The 17,801-nt window shown below is 42.6% G+C and overlaps 2 protein-coding genes across 2 annotated transcripts in view; one reads left to right on the top strand and one right to left on the bottom strand.

The window, feature by feature from the left end:
• Positions 1–1,499: 1,499 nt before the first annotated feature.
• On the bottom strand, positions 1,500–5,334 carry ddx10 (DEAD (Asp-Glu-Ala-Asp) box polypeptide 10). Its single transcript, XM_041041199.1, has 2 exons — positions 3,901–5,334; positions 1,500–3,037 (listed from the first exon to the last, which is right to left on the bottom strand). The coding sequence occupies exons 1-2, from the start codon at positions 5,248–5,250 to the stop codon at positions 1,829–1,831; spliced, it is 2,559 nt and encodes an 852-aa protein (XP_040897133.1). The 5' UTR covers positions 5,251–5,334; the 3' UTR covers positions 1,500–1,828.
• Positions 5,335–6,614: 1,280 nt separating this feature from the next.
• The window catches only part of szt2 (SZT2 subunit of KICSTOR complex), an 89,340-nt gene continuing 78,153 nt past the window's right edge, over positions 6,615–17,801 (top strand). Inside the window, exons 1-15 of the mRNA XM_041039684.1 lie at positions 6,615–6,764; positions 8,722–8,847; positions 9,745–9,918; positions 11,896–12,066; positions 12,924–13,046; positions 13,195–13,357; positions 13,817–13,923; positions 14,144–14,354; positions 15,110–15,280; positions 15,405–15,636; positions 15,712–15,841; positions 16,319–16,464; positions 16,628–16,780; positions 17,160–17,274; positions 17,572–17,777. Of these exons, the coding sequence (XP_040895618.1) occupies positions 6,741–6,764; positions 8,722–8,847; positions 9,745–9,918; positions 11,896–12,066; positions 12,924–13,046; positions 13,195–13,357; positions 13,817–13,923; positions 14,144–14,354; positions 15,110–15,280; positions 15,405–15,636; positions 15,712–15,841; positions 16,319–16,464; positions 16,628–16,780; positions 17,160–17,274; positions 17,572–17,777 (2,252 nt within the window). The 5' untranslated portion in view covers positions 6,615–6,740. The remainder of the gene's footprint in view (positions 6,765–8,721; positions 8,848–9,744; positions 9,919–11,895; positions 12,067–12,923; positions 13,047–13,194; positions 13,358–13,816; positions 13,924–14,143; positions 14,355–15,109; positions 15,281–15,404; positions 15,637–15,711; positions 15,842–16,318; positions 16,465–16,627; positions 16,781–17,159; positions 17,275–17,571; positions 17,778–17,801) is intronic.

Genomic DNA, 17,801 nt, shown 5'->3' with positions numbered 1-17,801 from the left:
ACACCACCTGCTGTAAACAGATGTTTCACACTGTATGGAACTTTACTCTTTCAACTCTGCGTGGAAAATCACTGGGGAAGCAGTGGTCAACACACTGTCTCATGGTAATCATATGTGATCAAACCCTTTCTCTGATTTATTTATTTTTCTGTCATGATTTAATTCCTGGAGTAGTCTTGAAGATTGAGGAATTTATTAATATGTTATTATTTTGTAAGAACAGTAAAAATGTGTTTTCATCAAGGTATTCCATGCAATTGTGGAAAAATGGAAAATTCTGCATGTCAGAGGACAATGAACCAAACTGACTAGTTTTTAGTTTAAAATCACCTCTGGAATTTAACTGGTCATTGTCGTAAAAAGTGTGTCGGAGCTGATATGCATGTTTCCTCGTGAACCATAGGTGTGTTCCATAAACCTGCTCAAACCTGCGGATTCGAACAATCAAATCACAGTTTGTGTTGTGACTGTTGAGCAGGACTTGTTTTAACACTTTCAGCAAAAGGTCTCAACCTTCCTCTCAACACTCTCTTAAAACACTGCAGGAGAAAGACAGACTGTGGTGGTGAGACACCCCCAAGTTACCAAGAGGTAAAAACTATTTAATATCAAAAATATTTTGATTTTAATAATGATGAGAATCACTTCAGGTGGAGGCAATTCTAGTTATTTATCTACTGCTACAGCGTCTCTAGTACATGCGCATGCTTGTGTGTGTGTTTCGTTCACTTTGTGTGGGTAAAATTACACTATACATGTTGAATTTAATTTAACTGGTCAATAATAGCAGCTTTAAATGGTCTTATTGAAACTCTACAGACTACACATAAAAAGGTAAAGTAAGACACATAGCTATGTTAACTATTTTGGCAACAAACATCAAGATAGTTTTTAGTGATTGTATTTTTCACTCAGAATTTGTCACAAGAATAAAATCATGTGAGAATGTTCCTAAATTGCATTAAATGTACCTCATACAGAGAACAGCTGGTGTAAAAACCATTTATACTTTCTGTCTCAACCACACTGTGATCATTTGGAGAGTGATCTGACTGATGGATTCACATGCTGTGTCTGTGTGCCTCAAAGATGCGCTTATGTTGAATTATAAATTCGTCATTAAGCTGTGACTGCTCAGGTAAGTGGAAGCTGTGAAAGGAAGCAGGGTTTCTTCTTCTCTCTCTAGTTCAGTTTCTTTTATTCTTTACACAGCTACTTCTGTCATGGTGAAAAATGGAGAGATCGGGGCACTGAAAGGACGCAGCCTGTCTTTCTAGCATGTTGGACGAACTGGTTCACTTGATGATTTGAAGCAGACCTGAACTCCTGACGGTGTTAAATCCTCAGCTTCTAATCCAACCAGTCTACTGTGAATTGAAGGCAGCGCTCATGAATGTGAAGCACATGGGTTCAAACCATAAAACTGAACACTGATTTGAAAAATTCTTAGAATAATTCAACATACAAGCTGATCCCAAAATGATTATAGAAAAGGCAGATCATGTTCAGTTTTTAATATATTATTAGTTATAAGACCCCCAGTCCATCTCATGATGGAGGTGGTTCTGCATTGATACACCAGAACTCTAAGAGAGAAGCAAGAGGGAGAGGAAACAGGAAGATCCAATCTGAAGACCCAACTGGCATAAAACCCTCTGTGACTGTGACAAAAAACTCAAAACTCAAACTGAATCATTTACCAGTTCACGAGGTTCTGAAGAAACACTGAACCAGGGGTTTTAATACATTGAATTAACACTGAAGCACTGATGATTAAACTGACTTTGTTTTTACAACTGATTTAACTGATGAGTTCATAATGGTTTCTCTATTTCTGTCCTCCCAGGAGATGCAAGACTAACTCCTCGTCCTCAGCCAGAGAGAGACCAGTGTCCAGAACTGTGTCCTCATCATTCTGCCGTCTCGCTTTCTTCCTCTTCCCTGGTGTGAGCTCCTCCTCTTCCCCGTCGCTGCTTTCACTGCTGTGCTGCTGTTTAGCTGAGCTCATCTGATCCGCCTCCTCCTCCTCCTCCTCCTCCTCAGAGTGCGGTTTGTCAGGGTCTGGCAGGGTGTTGGGGTCAAATTCATCATCACTCTGATTGGCCAGGTATGCCACCACCTCGTCCTCCTCCTCCTCCTCATCATGTTGCTGTCCGTGCTGCTTGCTGGCCTCCCTCCTGGCTGCCTTCGCCTTGAGCCTCTTCTCTCTGTGTTTGGCTTTCACTTTGCGGCTGTACTCCTGCTTGTCAAACTCCTGGTCTTCGTGTTTCAGCCTCTCCTTGGCCTTTTCCACATTGATACCTGAAACCTCCTCCTCTTCCTCGTCTTCACCAGTCACTGCCCGTTGAACTGGCGGCCACTGCTGCACAGCCTCTCCTTCTTCACTAAAAGTCACTTTGGTGTTGACTTGGAACTTTCTCTTCAGGACCTTTTTGGCCTCTTTGAACTTTGTCTCTTTTTCCACTTTCTTTCTGGAGCCACTAGACAGCTCCTCCAGACTCTCCTGGTCCCCTGTAAGACTGAAGACATCCTTTCTTTTCACTGTCAGCAGGTCCAAGTCTCTCAGATCGTCATCATCCTCACTGTCGTCACCTGTACCCAGAAGCAGTGTCCTGGACTGGTCCACATCCGGTTCGTCACCACTTTCTTCATCCTCACTTGAATCTTCTGATTCAGAGTTTTGACCTTCACCATGAGGAACTCTTCCTCTCAGCTGGGCCTTAAAGCTGCTCAACTCTTCCTCCTCCTCAGACTGCTCCTCGTCCTCCTCCTCTTCCTCTCCCTGCCCGCCTCTCTCAGACCTCTGTGCCTGGGCTTTATTTAAGAAGCGCACCCTTGGAGCCACAGCAAGGCCCAGAGAAAGCGCATACTCCTGAATATGGAGTTTAAAGACATCAAACACCTCTTTGTTCTTCATCAAGTAGATGGAGCGCAGGTAGGAGACAAAACACCTCTGGGCTCTCTCCTTCTGCTCCTTCTCCTGGGCCAGGAAGGCTTCAAGCTTCTGCTGGACACTCTGCAGTTTGTCTGGGTTCACCTGGAATCAACCAGACAATGCACCGAATCAATACACATTACATACAAAATTTATAAATTTCATTTATATAATTAAAATGTATGAAAACTGATTAAAGGGTTGGTTCACCCAAATGACAAAAAAAGTCTCAAAATTCATGTGCTTCTCACAGCATCACTGACATTTAAAAATAAAAGTCTCGGCTGCAGTATCTCTTACCAACAATGAGTGTCCCTGCACGTGGATAACCCACACACTTCACTGTGAACGGTTTTCACTGCAACCACTTTCAAATGAAGAAATAGACTCTTTACAAACTGGCTGTGGACAAAACTAAACTCCAATCAACTGCAGGGTGCTGCACGCTGAAAATCTCAGAGACAGTTAAATCTCTAAAACCTGGACAGATCAAACCAAGACTATAAGCATGAATAGGTGACGCTGGAGAGAGGAAAGACCACTTTTTTATCCGCTTTGTCTTGATTTTGGCATTATTATTATTATTATTATTATTATTATTATTATTATTAGCAGCATTTACATTAACCAGCTGTGGCAACAAGGGAATTTCTCCACTCAGAGACTACTATATAAATGCAGTCCGTTTACCATTTATTCAGAATTAATGTTTAGAGATGTGAAAACTGAGTTCCATTTGCACATGCTGTTTTCCAGTAGATAGACTGATATATCTAGCAGGCTTAATTTATCCCTTTATGTGTTCTGTTACAGGACATGACCCCATGCTGTCTAAATGTTGTGATGATGTATACTGTCATTTTATTGTCCTGGTTTTCTTGGTTTCAAACTGACTACTGAACTGTACAGAACAATCCGATAAAAAAATCTCCACAAACTGATGCGGCCTATGTATGAGGTCTCACCTGGATTTTATTGATGGGGACCTTCTTCTCCTCCAGCTGGCTGACCATGCCCTTCTCCTCTGAGGGGAGCAGCAGCAGTAGGGCCTCTCCACCTTCCTTGTACCTAGCAGTGCGGCCCACCCTGTGGATGTAGGTGTCTGCATCCTCTGGACAGTCGAACTGCAACACCCAGTTGACGGCGGGGAAGTCCAGGCCTCTGGCGGCTATGTCGGTGGCAAAGAGCACAGCATTCTGCTTTCTGAGGAAGTCATTGTACACCTCCACCCTCTTCATCTGCTGCTGCTTGCCATGCAAAGCCAGGACAGGTATGCCGGGTCTGAGGCGGCAGAAGGATCGGAACAGATACTGCACCTCTTTGCAGCACGCAAAGAAGACTATGATCTTCTTCTTCAAGTGGCTCCTGATAAAGGAGTAGAGCATGTTGACCTTCTGGTGGAGCTCACACACCACATAGCTCTGCTCCAGGGTGGCTGGCGTGCTGAACTTAGCCTTCTCGTGAACCCACACGTACTCTGGGTCCTTGAGGCTGAGCCGGGCCAGGTCTTTGACTGACTTGGTCTGCGTGGCGGAAAACAACAGCGTCTGTCGGGATTTGGGAAGGTTCTCCAAGATGGCATTAAGTGTATCTGCGAAGCCCATGTCCAGGATGCGATCCGCCTCGTCCAGGACAAGCATGTGGAGGTTGGAGGCGTGGAAGGTGGCCGTCTCGTCCATGTGCTGGAGCAGCCGGCCCGGGGTGCAGATGACAATGTTGGTGCGGTGGATCCTCTCCGACTCACTCTTCAGCTCCTTTCCGCCGATGATGAGCCCCGCGGAGAACTCGTGGTTCTTGCCCACCTTGCGCAGAACTTCGAAGGTCTGGTAGGCGAGTTCTCTGGTGGGGGATATGATGAGTGCACCGAGGCCGTCCATGGAGCTCCACTGCTGTCGGTACAGACACTCCAGCACCGGTATGAGGAAGGCTAAAGTCTTCCCGGAGCCAGTCTTAGCCGCGCCGAGGACATCTTTACCTTGCAAAGCGAAGCCGATGGTCTGTCTCTGGATCTCCGTGGGCTGCCTGTACTGAGCCTCCTGCAGCCCTAGCAAAGTTTTCTTTGAAATGGGGAAGTCCGAAAACTTGATAGCGTCTTTGATGTTGATGTGTCCGTACTTGCTGACCAGCGCGTTGATGTACTCCCGTTCGACCTGCCACTGGGGCTTCTTCTTCTGTGCTTTCTCTTTCTTCACTCGTGCTTTCGTCCTGTTGTATTGTTTCTTCCATTTCGCAAAGTTTTTCGCGGGGTCGACGCCGTCTTTGATCTTCGCTGGTTTATGCTTTTTTCCGGAAGAGTCTGAGCGTTTGTTGTCCATGGTTTAAGCCCAACTAAGCAAGCAACGACGGCTGGAACTCCATAAACTAAACTCTCCGATAAACAGCGTGGAGACAACAGTTTCTCGTCGCGTTCAATGTGGCGTTGTGATGTCATCATCACGCGACACCGATCTTGCTATGTGGGAATCTTTGCCCTGATACTTACCTGCCAGACAGCCCTGAACTGTCAAAATTCTCAAATGGTTATGTTAAAAGAAAAAACGTTGGGTTTTGAACGGTAGGTTGGACAAAACAAGAAATCCGAGATGTCACCTTGAGCTTTGGGGAATTGTGATGGCAAATGTGCCTTTCCTATGCTCTCCATTAACAACACACCCTTTCTATTTTATTTTATTCATTTTTCAATATGTGTATGCCCCTTTAGGCACTATGTAGTTAAGTTGTTATTGTTCAGTGTTTTTAGATAGGGATTTTTTTTAAAAATGAAAACAATATACATGCTGTAACAAAACACAGTTACTGGCATTTCTTCAATATTAGTAGTCAGACATCTCAGCTGGTCAGGGAAATACTGAGGAAACAGTGTTCTTGCCTGAACATAGCTTCATATATATATATATATATATATATAGGATATTTTGGATATATTGGATATATTGGATATATTGGATATATAATCAAACATAAAATATAATAAAAAATATAATAAAATAGAAAAATAGAAAAAACATAAAGACACTATACTATAATATTATACTTAATGTAACTATAATGTAATTTTTTTCACATAAAGTCTTCAAGGAACACTGGCCAAATTGTGGGGAACATGGACGTTTAAAGAAGTAAACTGCATGTACATAGGGAGTCCACTCAGCTTTCACTCCTTCTCATGGTAATAATAATAGGGAAGCGGCGACACTTCCGGATCACGTGCAGCTCAAAAACAACATCCACGGAAGTTTGTTGAATTTGATTTCAAAATAAAAGCATTAGCTGTCTTAAGGGCTAAGATGTTCAAATGATTAGATGCATGGGAATCCTTAAAAGTGAAATATGTTTATAATATGTTTTATAGATAGATAGATAGAGATTAGCTTTATTGGGTACTTTTATTTGCTGACAGCTATGTAAAGTCCTAGACTTAGTGGTGTTTACACAGTGAGCAATGGCTACTCGCCTTTAATTAAAGATACATCTTCATAGGCCGTTAGATGTGTTACATTACTAATAATGAATAATATTAATCATTGCCAATTTCTGTTCAAATCTTTTATCATTTCTATTGTATTCTTCATTCTTTTGAAATGAGCATTTCCATGCGGGTTCAACGCGTTTTATTATGAAAGAGTTTTTCCGGAAATGTGAGCGCAGTCACCCTGTCCACAGTGACGGTGGTCTACGAAGACCTAATCAATTGACAAGCAAGATGATAAACAAGTATTAGGACAGACTATTTTGCAACAATCCAAGTGATTATTGGTCATCTGAAGCTCGTCAACATCCCTGCAGTCCGTATGCTATACAAGGCATGGCAGAGAGACAGGACAATGAGGTAAATATTAGCTTAAATCTGCACTGAGAAGCACAGGGGTTGCACTGGGGGGATCATAGTGCACATTTTCCTCTTGATTATTTGTCCTACCAGTAAGAACTCGAGAAAGTCTTGTTAAAAGTGAACCATAAATAAAAAACAGACCCCAAACTACGCTGTACTGATATACCTGGATAGATAGAAACTTGCACTAGCAAGCTAGCACTTTAGCTCAGCAGCTAGCAGTGCCTGCTAAGCTGTAAGTTAACGTGATTAGTCAGGTTAGGTCTGTGGCTACATTAAAGTTTAGAGATCTTCCTGTGTTTCTGGCCTGTAGGCATAGAGCTTAGATGAATGCAGATGAAGACCACGCAGTGACTTGGCAAGACTGTTTTCATTCAGCACCAAATTTGCTGATTTCATGAAGGAATAGAGTAATAGAAGGTGCTGCTTGTTGAGCTGTAGCTATACAGAATTTAACAGGGAACAGGGAAACATTTATAAATCATATACACGGCAGCTGTTAAGCTTCGCAAGGAAGGAAACGTTATAGATTTTAAACTGCGAGATTTTCAAACTGAGTTTGGTACAGAGGCTAAACGGCATGCTGTATATTTTAGCCATTATCAACAAATTTACCTGCTCAAATTTATTTATTTTTGGAAACTCTTTTTTTTTTCTACAATATAATATGTACAAAGTAACATTTATAATTTGATATTTATTTTGTATATTTACAGTAATTTTTAAACAGTTTTTATTCCCAGCATTTTATTCAGTATCAGAATGAACCTGCAATCCCCAGAATTTCTTGTTAGGTCTTTTCAGGCCTATCATACAGGCACATGATTACCAGTAGGGTCAGCATATGGCTGGTGTTGCATTCACCTTGTGTGTGTCATGACAAAACTATCCCACACCTACTGTAGTGGGATCTAGCACAGAGGTGTTTTTTAGTACTTTTGCAGGTGTTTATATGTCTGTCTGCAGAACTGCGTGAGATGCAGTCACGAAAGTTTACAGGTGTTGTTGAGATCAAAATGAAATACTGTACAAAAGAATGGGTACAAAAGATCTGACCCTTTGTTGTGGAGCTCCAAACTGATGTCATGTGCATCCTGTTTGCTTCAGTTATCCTTGAGATGTGTCTAGAACCTGACTGGATACCACCTGTGGTAAACTGAATTGACTGGACACAGTTTAGAAAGCCACACACCACGCATCATGCTATAGGGGGGTTTCTCAGCGGCAGGGACAGGGAGACTGGTCAGAAGTGAGGGAAGGATAAATTCAGCTAAATACAGAGAAGTTATTGAAGAAAATCTACTCTAGGATGCATGTGACCCGAGACTGAGTTGATGGTTCATCTTCCAGCACGACAGTGACACGAAGCATATAGTCAAGACAACAGTGGAGTGGCTCCAGGACAATTCTCTAACTGTCCCTGCGTGGCTCAGCCAAAGCTCAGACTGGAAGCTGTAAATGCTGCTGTGGAAAGGGTTTTTACAAAGCGCTGAATTAAGGGTCTGAATACATTGTCCACTTCCAACCCTGTTTGTATCATGTTTTATATGCTGCATGTCCTTCTCCTCCTCCCAGCTGTTCTGTCTTCCTCCTTTTCCTTCTTTCATTCAGCCCGGCCATCAGCAGGAGAGGCGTCTTCCTGTTAAAAGGAAGTTTTTTTCTTGTCACTGTCGCCTTAAGTGCTTGCTCTGGGGTCAGGCTCTGGGTCTCTGTAAAGCGCTTTGAGACAGTTTTGATTGTGGAAGGCGCTATATAAATACAATTAAATTGAACTTTTTAATAAATTTATAAAACTGTATAAAAACATGTTTTCACGTTGTCATTTTGGGTGTAGGCTGATTTGCAAAAAGTCACTTTATCCATTTAAAGTTAATTCTAGAACACTATAAGGAGTGCAGAAAGGGAGGGGGTCAGATTGCTTTCTGAAGCCACCGTGTATGTTTCTCATCATAAGGTGGAGGAGGCTGACCAGATCTACTTGCTGATGAAGGAGGAGTATCGGATTTCCAGGAATGTGCGCCTGGCGTGGTTCCTTGGTAAGCTTAACCAAGTCATCTGGCCAGCCTCAAAGCCCGAACTGGTGAGTCAGTCCTGCTTCTTACTTCCTTTGTATGTCCTCATGGTGTCCGAGCATCACCAAGACTCAATGGTTTGTCCCTTGTATTCCACTGGCAGACACAGTGCTGCTCTCCACTGTCTGCCCTGCTGTGCCTCTCTTTTTATCCAGTCATACAGTGACAAGAAAAAGTAACTTTATGTAGAAATTTGTCTTAAAATATGGTCTCAATCTTTTTAAACTAATAACACACAAATCATTCTATTGTTCTTGTCCTTGTCTTGAATACATCATTCAAACATTCACAATGTAGGTTGGAAAAAGTATATGGACCCTTCGGCTAATGACATCAACAAATGCTAACTGGAGTCAGGCGTTAGAAAACCTGGAGTATAGTCAATGAAACCAGATTGGAGGTGTGTCCAAGGCTACGCTTTAGTTAGTAGCCCTACTAGAAACTAGTTGAGGCTAGTATTCATCAATTCAACAACAGTGGCCTTCAAGGAGTAGTTATCTTCCAATGTTGTGCCATGAGGAGGCGGTTTTTCATGGTAACTGCCAATGAAAATTGTTTCCACTGGCACATACGAACTATATGCAATTTTCAGGTGCCCGTGACATCAACTGTTAGCCAGTATTTCAATATGTCTATTGGCCTCTGTCTTCCACTTTCATTTTAACAATGGAAAATCAATAGATTTTATATATTTTACACTTCAGTTCTCCCTGTAAGGGCACCAAATATGGAATGCTCAAATTCAGTATACTGGCTTTAGTATTTATGAGAATATTTATGTTCTTTGAGAGCTCTGAAATGCCATCACAGAAATTTGAAATTTTTGATTAATAATTTGAGGAATTTTCTGAACCTCATTAATGATTAGTCATTGATGTCATGTTTGACTCTCAATCCATTCACAGCTTAGCTCAGAGAATGAACTGGACTTGCTGAGCATCTTACCCAAAGGATGGCAGCCGGATTTCTCTCCCACCATGTACCCGTACATGTTGGTGCCGTCCACCCGGGCCACCTTCCTGGCCCGGAGGTACCGCTTCATCATCGAGCTGGACCTCAGCCCCTCCACAGGGATTGTGGTGAGACTTGCATGCAGTTCAATGGCCGTTAGCTTGTTTCCTGAATTGACAAATTGAGATGGAAAAGTGGCCGGAGTGTTCTTTTCCAGCAACCGCAAATTTTTCATCACTTTGTTTCAGTTATTTGCTTTATAAATTCTTCATGGTGGGAAAATATTTATTTTTCTATTTAAAATATCTAAACATTCTCCAAAATCAAACCTTATTTTGCTCACTTTAATTACATGACCTCTGCTGCATGGCCCCATGGTTCTTGGTGTTTTGAGTCTGAGTACTCGTGTATACAATAGACATTAATATCTCAGGGAGTCAATAAATTTCCATTCCGTGCTGGAGCTGCAGTTCTATAGTTCTACAGTTGACTTTTGATGATTTATGACTTGGGTCTTAAAGCACATCCTGTGATTGGTTTGTAACCATGCTAGCAGCGTGGCTTGGACAATGGCAGTGTTGGTTGGCCACTCCACCACTCTGGTCCCGACTGAAATGTTGGACTTTGAGGAGACGTTCACTGTCCCAGTAGGATGAAATGTAATATCTTGGAAATTTTTATCTAGTGTCTCTTAATCATCAGACAGATTGTCCAGAGCTCAGAAGCCAAAGTATTTGCCTTACAGTGAGACTGTTTTGTGCTGATGGAGATGATGATAGAGCCAAAATGTGCACAGCTGAACACAGGAGGAGCATTTGAGGCAAACAAGCAGCCGTCACTGCACTTGAAAAAGACTGAAGACAGGGTCGTTTCCATGAAGCTCCCCAGCACTGAGTATTTGAGTCCAGCCAGATGTCAGTGGGGACATACAGTACAGTCTGTAGGTCCTTGGATTGACAGACAGCTCCACCTCTAAGACGTGTGAGCTTCTGCGTGAACTAATGTTCAAACAACACATAGCTGGCCAAGAAACATTTAGTAGCCAAATGTCCAATTACGTTTGAACCCTTACAGTTTGGGCACTGTGTGTTAAAAGGACTATATCTCCTACGCAGTTCTTCCTATATAGATAAATGTTGAAGCTTGGCACTGAGTAAAAAATAATATGATTTCTAGACTTGCAGGCAAGTATACCAGGGTCCAAGTACCCTGGTGCAGTTCAGCCCTGGAACCTCACCAACCCAAGGCAGTGGAGGAGCAAAGAAAGCATTGACCAACAGGGTCTTAAAAAGTGGTTCCCTTTCTCCAGCCTTAGTGTTACAACTGTTGTTCATGTCACATTGTTTTCTGGTCATGACTTAAATATTTCCTGGTTTTTGCCTGACTGCCTGTGTCTTGTTTTTGGACCAAGCAAATGTCTCCCACCCTTAATTTGAGTGAGTCTGAAGCTCATTGTTGTTAGGACATCAAGCACCACCACTTCTTCTTTTCAGTCAGCTTTTATTACCTGAGTGATGTCACATCCGCGTCACAGGGAACCCCCGGCAATTCTGGTGGATTTCGTCCAATAAAAGGCCAGAGTTTGAACTCGATCAAAACTTCACACCTTGGTGTTGTTGGTGCTGTTTCAGCTAACGGTTGCAGAGTCAGGTCTCTGGGCTCCCTGTATGCCTTCTATTGTTCTGAGCACATGGCATGAGTGGACACTGGCATATACCGTGTCAGCAGATAAGTAGCAAGACATTTCTGAACAGAAATGCCAGATTCTGTATGTTAGAAGAAGCTAAATATTTTCCCACCAAAGAAAACTGATCTCACTACAGATTTTAGTCATAATTGTTTAAAGATTCACTAAACAATATTTTTTTGTCACTGATCTGTCAGATTACTGCTTGTTATATAAAGGGTGAAAGAATTATCACCAACTCTGCAGCAGACAGACACAGCAGGTGAACACAGTGCTGCATTTAGCAGCTAAAGAGCCAGATGTTTTTCTGTAGATTTGGTAGAATCTAAAAAAACAGAAGCAGACATCGTAGTCACCCAGGTAATACAAAGTGGTGAAGGATTCTCTGTCGATATGGGTTTTGTTTTCTGCACTGCAGGACGACAGCACAGGAGAGATGATCTTCGATGAAGTTTTTCATGCCTTGTCAAGGTGCCTGGCCGGACTGACTCAGCCGTTCAAAGTCCCAGGAACTGATCAGCTTTTCAAGCCTAAGATCTTCATCACCATCTTGGTGTATTCGTCAATTATTGGACTCACTTCCCATCAGGTCTGAGGACAGCAGCTTATATGTCACCCTGATTTTGTTTTCTGATGTTTTACAAATAATCCAGATGTCCTAAAAAGGTCCAGCAGCACTTGGAAAAAGCTCCGTACCTGATTTAAATTTGGCTCCCTTCCCTTTCGAAGTAGTGTCCTTGTGCAGCGATACATCGCTCCCAGCATTCCTTCCGGCTTGGAATGCTCCCTGGAAGTCCTGTTCTGTAAGAACGTCAAGCACCATCTAAGACTCTGGAGTGCTGCATCTCCTCTACTTCCTCAAAATGGCAACACTTCAGCTTGAATTTGAATTTTGGGGAAGAGGAAGAAGTCCCAGGGAGCCACATCTAATGAGAAGGGCATGTTTTCATGATGCTGTGCGCGTTGTCGTGACAGAGCACATAACTGCCATCACACCACAGTTCAGGTCTTTTGCACAAAGGTGCACTTGCAAGTGGTCAAAAAAACACGTCCAACGATTCATGTCACTGCGCAAATGGTTTCAAAAAACACGTGTGATACAGGTCCTGACACATCGGATCGGGATGAATCAGGACCTGTATCACACATGTTTTTGTAACCATTTGTGCAGTGATATGAAATGTGGCGCAGTGGCAACTGGGTGCTCCATCATGACAGCGTGCCTGCTCACCATGCGCGTGAAGGGTCGCCGATTTGACACAGCACGAGTCGCAGATGGTGCTTGACATTCTCACAGACTAGGACTAACAGGGAGCATTCCAAGTGCAGCAGGAGTGCTGGGAGCAGCCAGATTGAAATCAGATACGGTTTTTGTTTATTATGGGCACAGTCCCCAAACTTTTGATTGCACCTCATACATGTTTCAAATGTTTCCATCCCTTGCAGGTTTTGGTACAGGGCTGTCAGCTGGATAGAACAGACCTAGATGAGTTCCTGCATCACATCTACCAGCAGCTCAGAGCAGTGGAGAGCAACATCGCAGAAGTCCTGCATCAGCAGCATGAACAGGCAAGTGCTCATGAACACTGCTTATATTGTGTTTTAAAACATGATGAAACAACAGAACGGATTGAACAATACGTTAACACTATAATATTCGCTGGTCTTGCATGTTGATGTTGTTGTTGTTGTTGCATGTTGTTGCTGTGCTTTTCAGTCTGTGGAGCCAGTCCAAAACTCAGGTCTCTTTGGCGACACCCTGGGCGATCAGTCCCACAGGAAGCAGGGCATTTCCATGGTGTCTGCTGACATGGGTCTGGTCAGCATGGTACGCCAGGGCATCCTGGCCCTTCAGTTGCTGCCTCCAAACTCCAGTGCAGGTAGGTTTGCCTTAAGTACCCACGCGGTCATATATGTTCTCGATCAGCAGTTTGTCTGAAGAGTTAAGAGAGTTCCTCTCTTGCTTAGTTGCTTAATTGTTTCCTAGAACCTCTTTGAATAAGATAAAACATCCTCAGCAGCCTCCTCCAATAACCAGGTCTTTGACTGGGCTGCAGCTACGGCATCTGCAGCTGCTCTAGATTCCACTGTGTAATTTTTCACCTTGCCAATCTTTCTCACTGAAACTGCCAACAGTGGGGTCACTATGACACTTACACCTTTAACACCTTTTGTATTAGAAGTTTTTGTAAAGCTTTTATTACGACCTCAGCCTCCTCCATATACAGGAAAGATGAGTTTAGAGATTAAAATCTTAGAGATTAAAATATCTAGGCTCATTTAAAATCTCTCTCCTTAGTAAATTCTCAATTACTAATTTGGTGTGTGTGTGTGTTCAGGTATCATTATAATCACAGATGGAGTGACCAGTGTTCCTGATGTAGCTGTGTGTGAAACTCTGCTGAATCAACTCAGGAGTGGAACCATTGCCTGCTCCTTCGTACAGGTAAACATCTTGATGTTTGCAGCTGTGGCTTTGTTGTTCGTTACTGATATAGGTTTCAGGTGGAACGCCAAACCAGAAAAGGAAGCCACAGTTCTCGTATGGTCCAAGTACACTGTGATGGACAGGTTCTTTTTTTGAAATGAATCTCTAATCCTGATCCAGAAAGAAGAGGACATTTAGGAGTCTGACTGCTCTTTGAATTGTGTTTTTCCTCTTCCAGGTCGGTGGTGCGTACTCTTATGATTGCAGCTTTGGATACATCCCCAATGTAGAGCTGATGAAGTTCATTTCATTGGCTACCTTTGGCTCATACCTGCCCAGCTGCCCTGAAGTGGACCTGAACAGCCAGGAGATGAATGCCTACCACAAGGCCTTCTTAACCTACTCCTTCCTCAAGACCCCCGAGTCAATGAATTCAGAGTACTTCTGTGGTGAGACAGCTACAAATAGTATGAGTTTTGAAGTTGAGTCTGTTTGTAGATTACCTGACTGACACACTATAGCCGTATGTGTGTTTACCCCTATGAATTATACGCCCCTTTGAGTAAAGCTAATGTGAAATATATTTAAAAATTTAAGTTTATTTTGGTATTGAAGCAAACAGGAACTACAAAATAGGCAATTGTGTCCCAATAAAACAGCACAGTAGAAAAAAACCCTCATTTAACTAAATGCAATTTGTTATTAAGCTAAATAAATGTGTATCATCTGCAAGCAAAGTACATTTCAATGTTTGGCAAACAAATATAATTTATGTGCAACATCAACAATAATGGCCTTGTGGAACCTCAAATCCTTCAATAATTTTGAATTAAATATAGTTATTTAAGCGCATTGCTGCTGCACCATAATCACCATTGTTATTAATTTAATAAAAATGTAATTCTAATAATTACCATTATTTTCTTGTGAAATAAAATATTTTTTTGTTGTTAAATGATCAGCTGAGCTGAAGAAAGAATTTATAATGTTATCTCCATTATTCCACTCAGGTTTTTTTTTCCTTTTATTCTTATTCTTATGCGCTTTTTTGACATTATTTTCTTGATAAAGAACTATAGAATGTATGTATATAGTTTTTTTTAAAATTTACAATATATAGTTTTTTTTTATTGTTACTGATGATGGTTATGATGATGATGATGAAAATTAATAGGTGTACCATCTACTCTATGCTGTTTTGTAGTTTCCCAGCACAAACTGTTCAATGAGCACCTGGTGTCAGCCAGTGGTAACCCCGCCCTGGTCATGAGAAGGAAGAAGCACACAGAGAAAGAACTCCATGCTCATTTGATCAGCGTAGTGTCTGTGCGACTGAGAGAGGGCTACACCATCAGAGAGATCAGCCTCACCAAAGGTAGACATCCGTCTTTAACCAAGTCTCAAATTTCCGAGGAGTCTAAGAAGAGAGCTCAAGAAGTGTCAGAACAGTGTGAGACTTTTTATCCTTGTTGAGAATGAACACCTCCTGCTATCTTTAGGTGGAACTCAGCTGGAGGTGAAGTTGGTGCTGCTATGGAAGCACAACATGCATATTGAGTACCTGGCAGCGGCCTCCTGGCCACTGGACCCTGCCAAGAGGACCACAAGGGTGGAGGTGACGATGGAGGGAAGCTATGACATCCTGCATGACATAAGCTGCACCCAGAGGAAACCCATCACCAGCCCGTACCGCACCTCCGTCATCCGGCGCTTCTGGAACACACTGCAGAGGTATAGCATGTGTGTCTGCCGATGGAAAATGATTTCCTGACTACATGTTTACTAACTAATGTGTGTCCTTTCCAGTATCAACCAGACTGATCAGATGCTGATGCACCTTCAGGCATTTAATTCAATTCCTGAGAACTACATGATTCCCGAGAGCACCAAAAATGGAGTTCCTCTGTTCTACATCCCCCCTGGCTCTACTACACCGGTACTGTGCAGACCTTTACTGATCATACTTAACCAGTATGTTTGAGAACATGGGACCTAGACAGCCTGGACTAAAAGAACTCTACTCTTAATGACTCTTTCATTGAAGCCACTATGTGTTAGCAATGTAGATTGCCATCTTCACCGTTTCTTTCTGGTACTTTCATCATGAAGTACTAAGGTGTGGAATTCTGGGTAGACAGGGTAGAGAAGTCAGAGAGTGCAGAGAGGAAGACTAACACATTGTTGGGTTTGGTGTTTTCATAGGATAATAAAGAGTAACACCAACCTTATCCATTGAACCCCAAAGAGATATATTGACATTTAGTAATAAAATGAACGTTGACCACTGTGTATTCCTGACTGTTAATCTCTCTTTGTCAGTTTATGGTGATGAAGTTGTGTCTAAAATCCTAGTACTCTAATAATCCCTTTATTAACATACCTCCATTGACTGAATGATCTGCTCTCTTTCCAGGTCCTGTCCTTGCAGCACAGTGGATCGAAAGACTCCCCTCAGTCCCAGTTCGCTTCCTACTGGAAGCCCATACTCTCCATGGACGCCAACTTCTGGCAGAGATGGCTGCACATGCATCGCATCACCATCATCCTCGAACATGACATGTGAGACATATATAGTTGTGTTTTACTTTTTAAAGGCAAGTTGCACAGTCTGGACCAAAGGTAACAGCTTCACTGTCACCGATGTTCCTTAAAAAAGCTTTCCTATTGTACATGTTTTTTGGTCTGTCAGTCCTTCATTACATTAATAACTTTGTCCCTCAAGGCCTGTCCCCAAACACCTGCATACAGCTGGAAACAATGGACGTTACAGCACCATTCAGTGTCGCATATCCCACTCTGCCCTCACATCACTGCTGAGGGACTGGAGCAGCTTTGTGCTGGTGGAAGGTTACTCATATGTTAAACTCATATACAGGTAAGACCACAGAAACACCAGCATCAGTTTTGATCAAAATAAATCTCCACGAAAAAAGTCTCTCAACATTACTGTGTCCTCATCAGGGTGAAACACAGCCTGTAGCTTCCCTGTAGAGATCCTGCGATCTAGAAAAATTAATTTTGAGGGGGAAACAAAACTACTGAGGGGATAAGAAAGACGAGTATGAACTTCAGCTATAAGAAATTACTCAAGTGTCCTTATTTTTCTTGTGAAATACTTGATACCTTCATCTTCTCAGGTGTTTAAATATCATTAAAATACAAGATTTCCTGAAGGGAAAGTTACTCTTTTCTTCAAGTGCTCTTTCAGTTTCTGAAAAAAAAAAAGAAAGATTCAGTTAATTCTGTCTCCACAGTTCGTCTGATCAGCCTCCCACATCCTTCTACCTGGTCCGTCTCATCTCCAAGACGCCATGCATGGTGCTGCGTCTTGGCTTCCCTATTGGAACACCAGCCCATGTTAGAAACAAGGTACTGAGAGTGTCAGGAACACTTGCACTAATGAATATCTCTGCATCAGATCCTGCCTTTGTGTCATAGAGTTGTTGGTGCCACCTTATGGGTTATGTTGTAGTCTGGGGTGGTGATGTATTGGATTGCATTATACTGTAGGATGTCATTCAAATGTTAATACAGGCTGTATGTAATATTGTTTTTAACGTGCTTCTCAGGCTAACCGTTGTCTTGTTTAGTTGATATTTGACCAGTGTTTTGGAATCACCAAACGGAGACCCGGTAACCCATCGTGGCATCTGTGTTTGTCATTAGATTGTGGATGAACTGCGCGAGCAGATCCTCAAACTTCGCTTCCCTCACCGCGTTCAGAACAAAGAGGCGACCCCCAAGACCAAGAGGAAAGTTGTCGGCCATCCGTCTCCCTCCAAATCTCCCTCCATCCCTGCTCCCAAACCTGCACTGTCAGACAGACCCTGTGTGGTGGTCCTCAACAAACCTCTCGAGAAGCTGCTAATAAGGTCAGTTCAGAGCTGCACAACATG

This window comes from Toxotes jaculatrix, chromosome 6 (genome assembly GCF_017976425.1).
Source record: "Toxotes jaculatrix isolate fToxJac2 chromosome 6, fToxJac2.pri, whole genome shotgun sequence".
NCBI classification, from domain to species: Eukaryota; Metazoa; Chordata; class Actinopteri; family Toxotidae; genus Toxotes; species Toxotes jaculatrix.
Note: the sequence above shows the minus strand (reverse complement) of the source record. Positions and strands in the feature narration are given on the sequence as shown.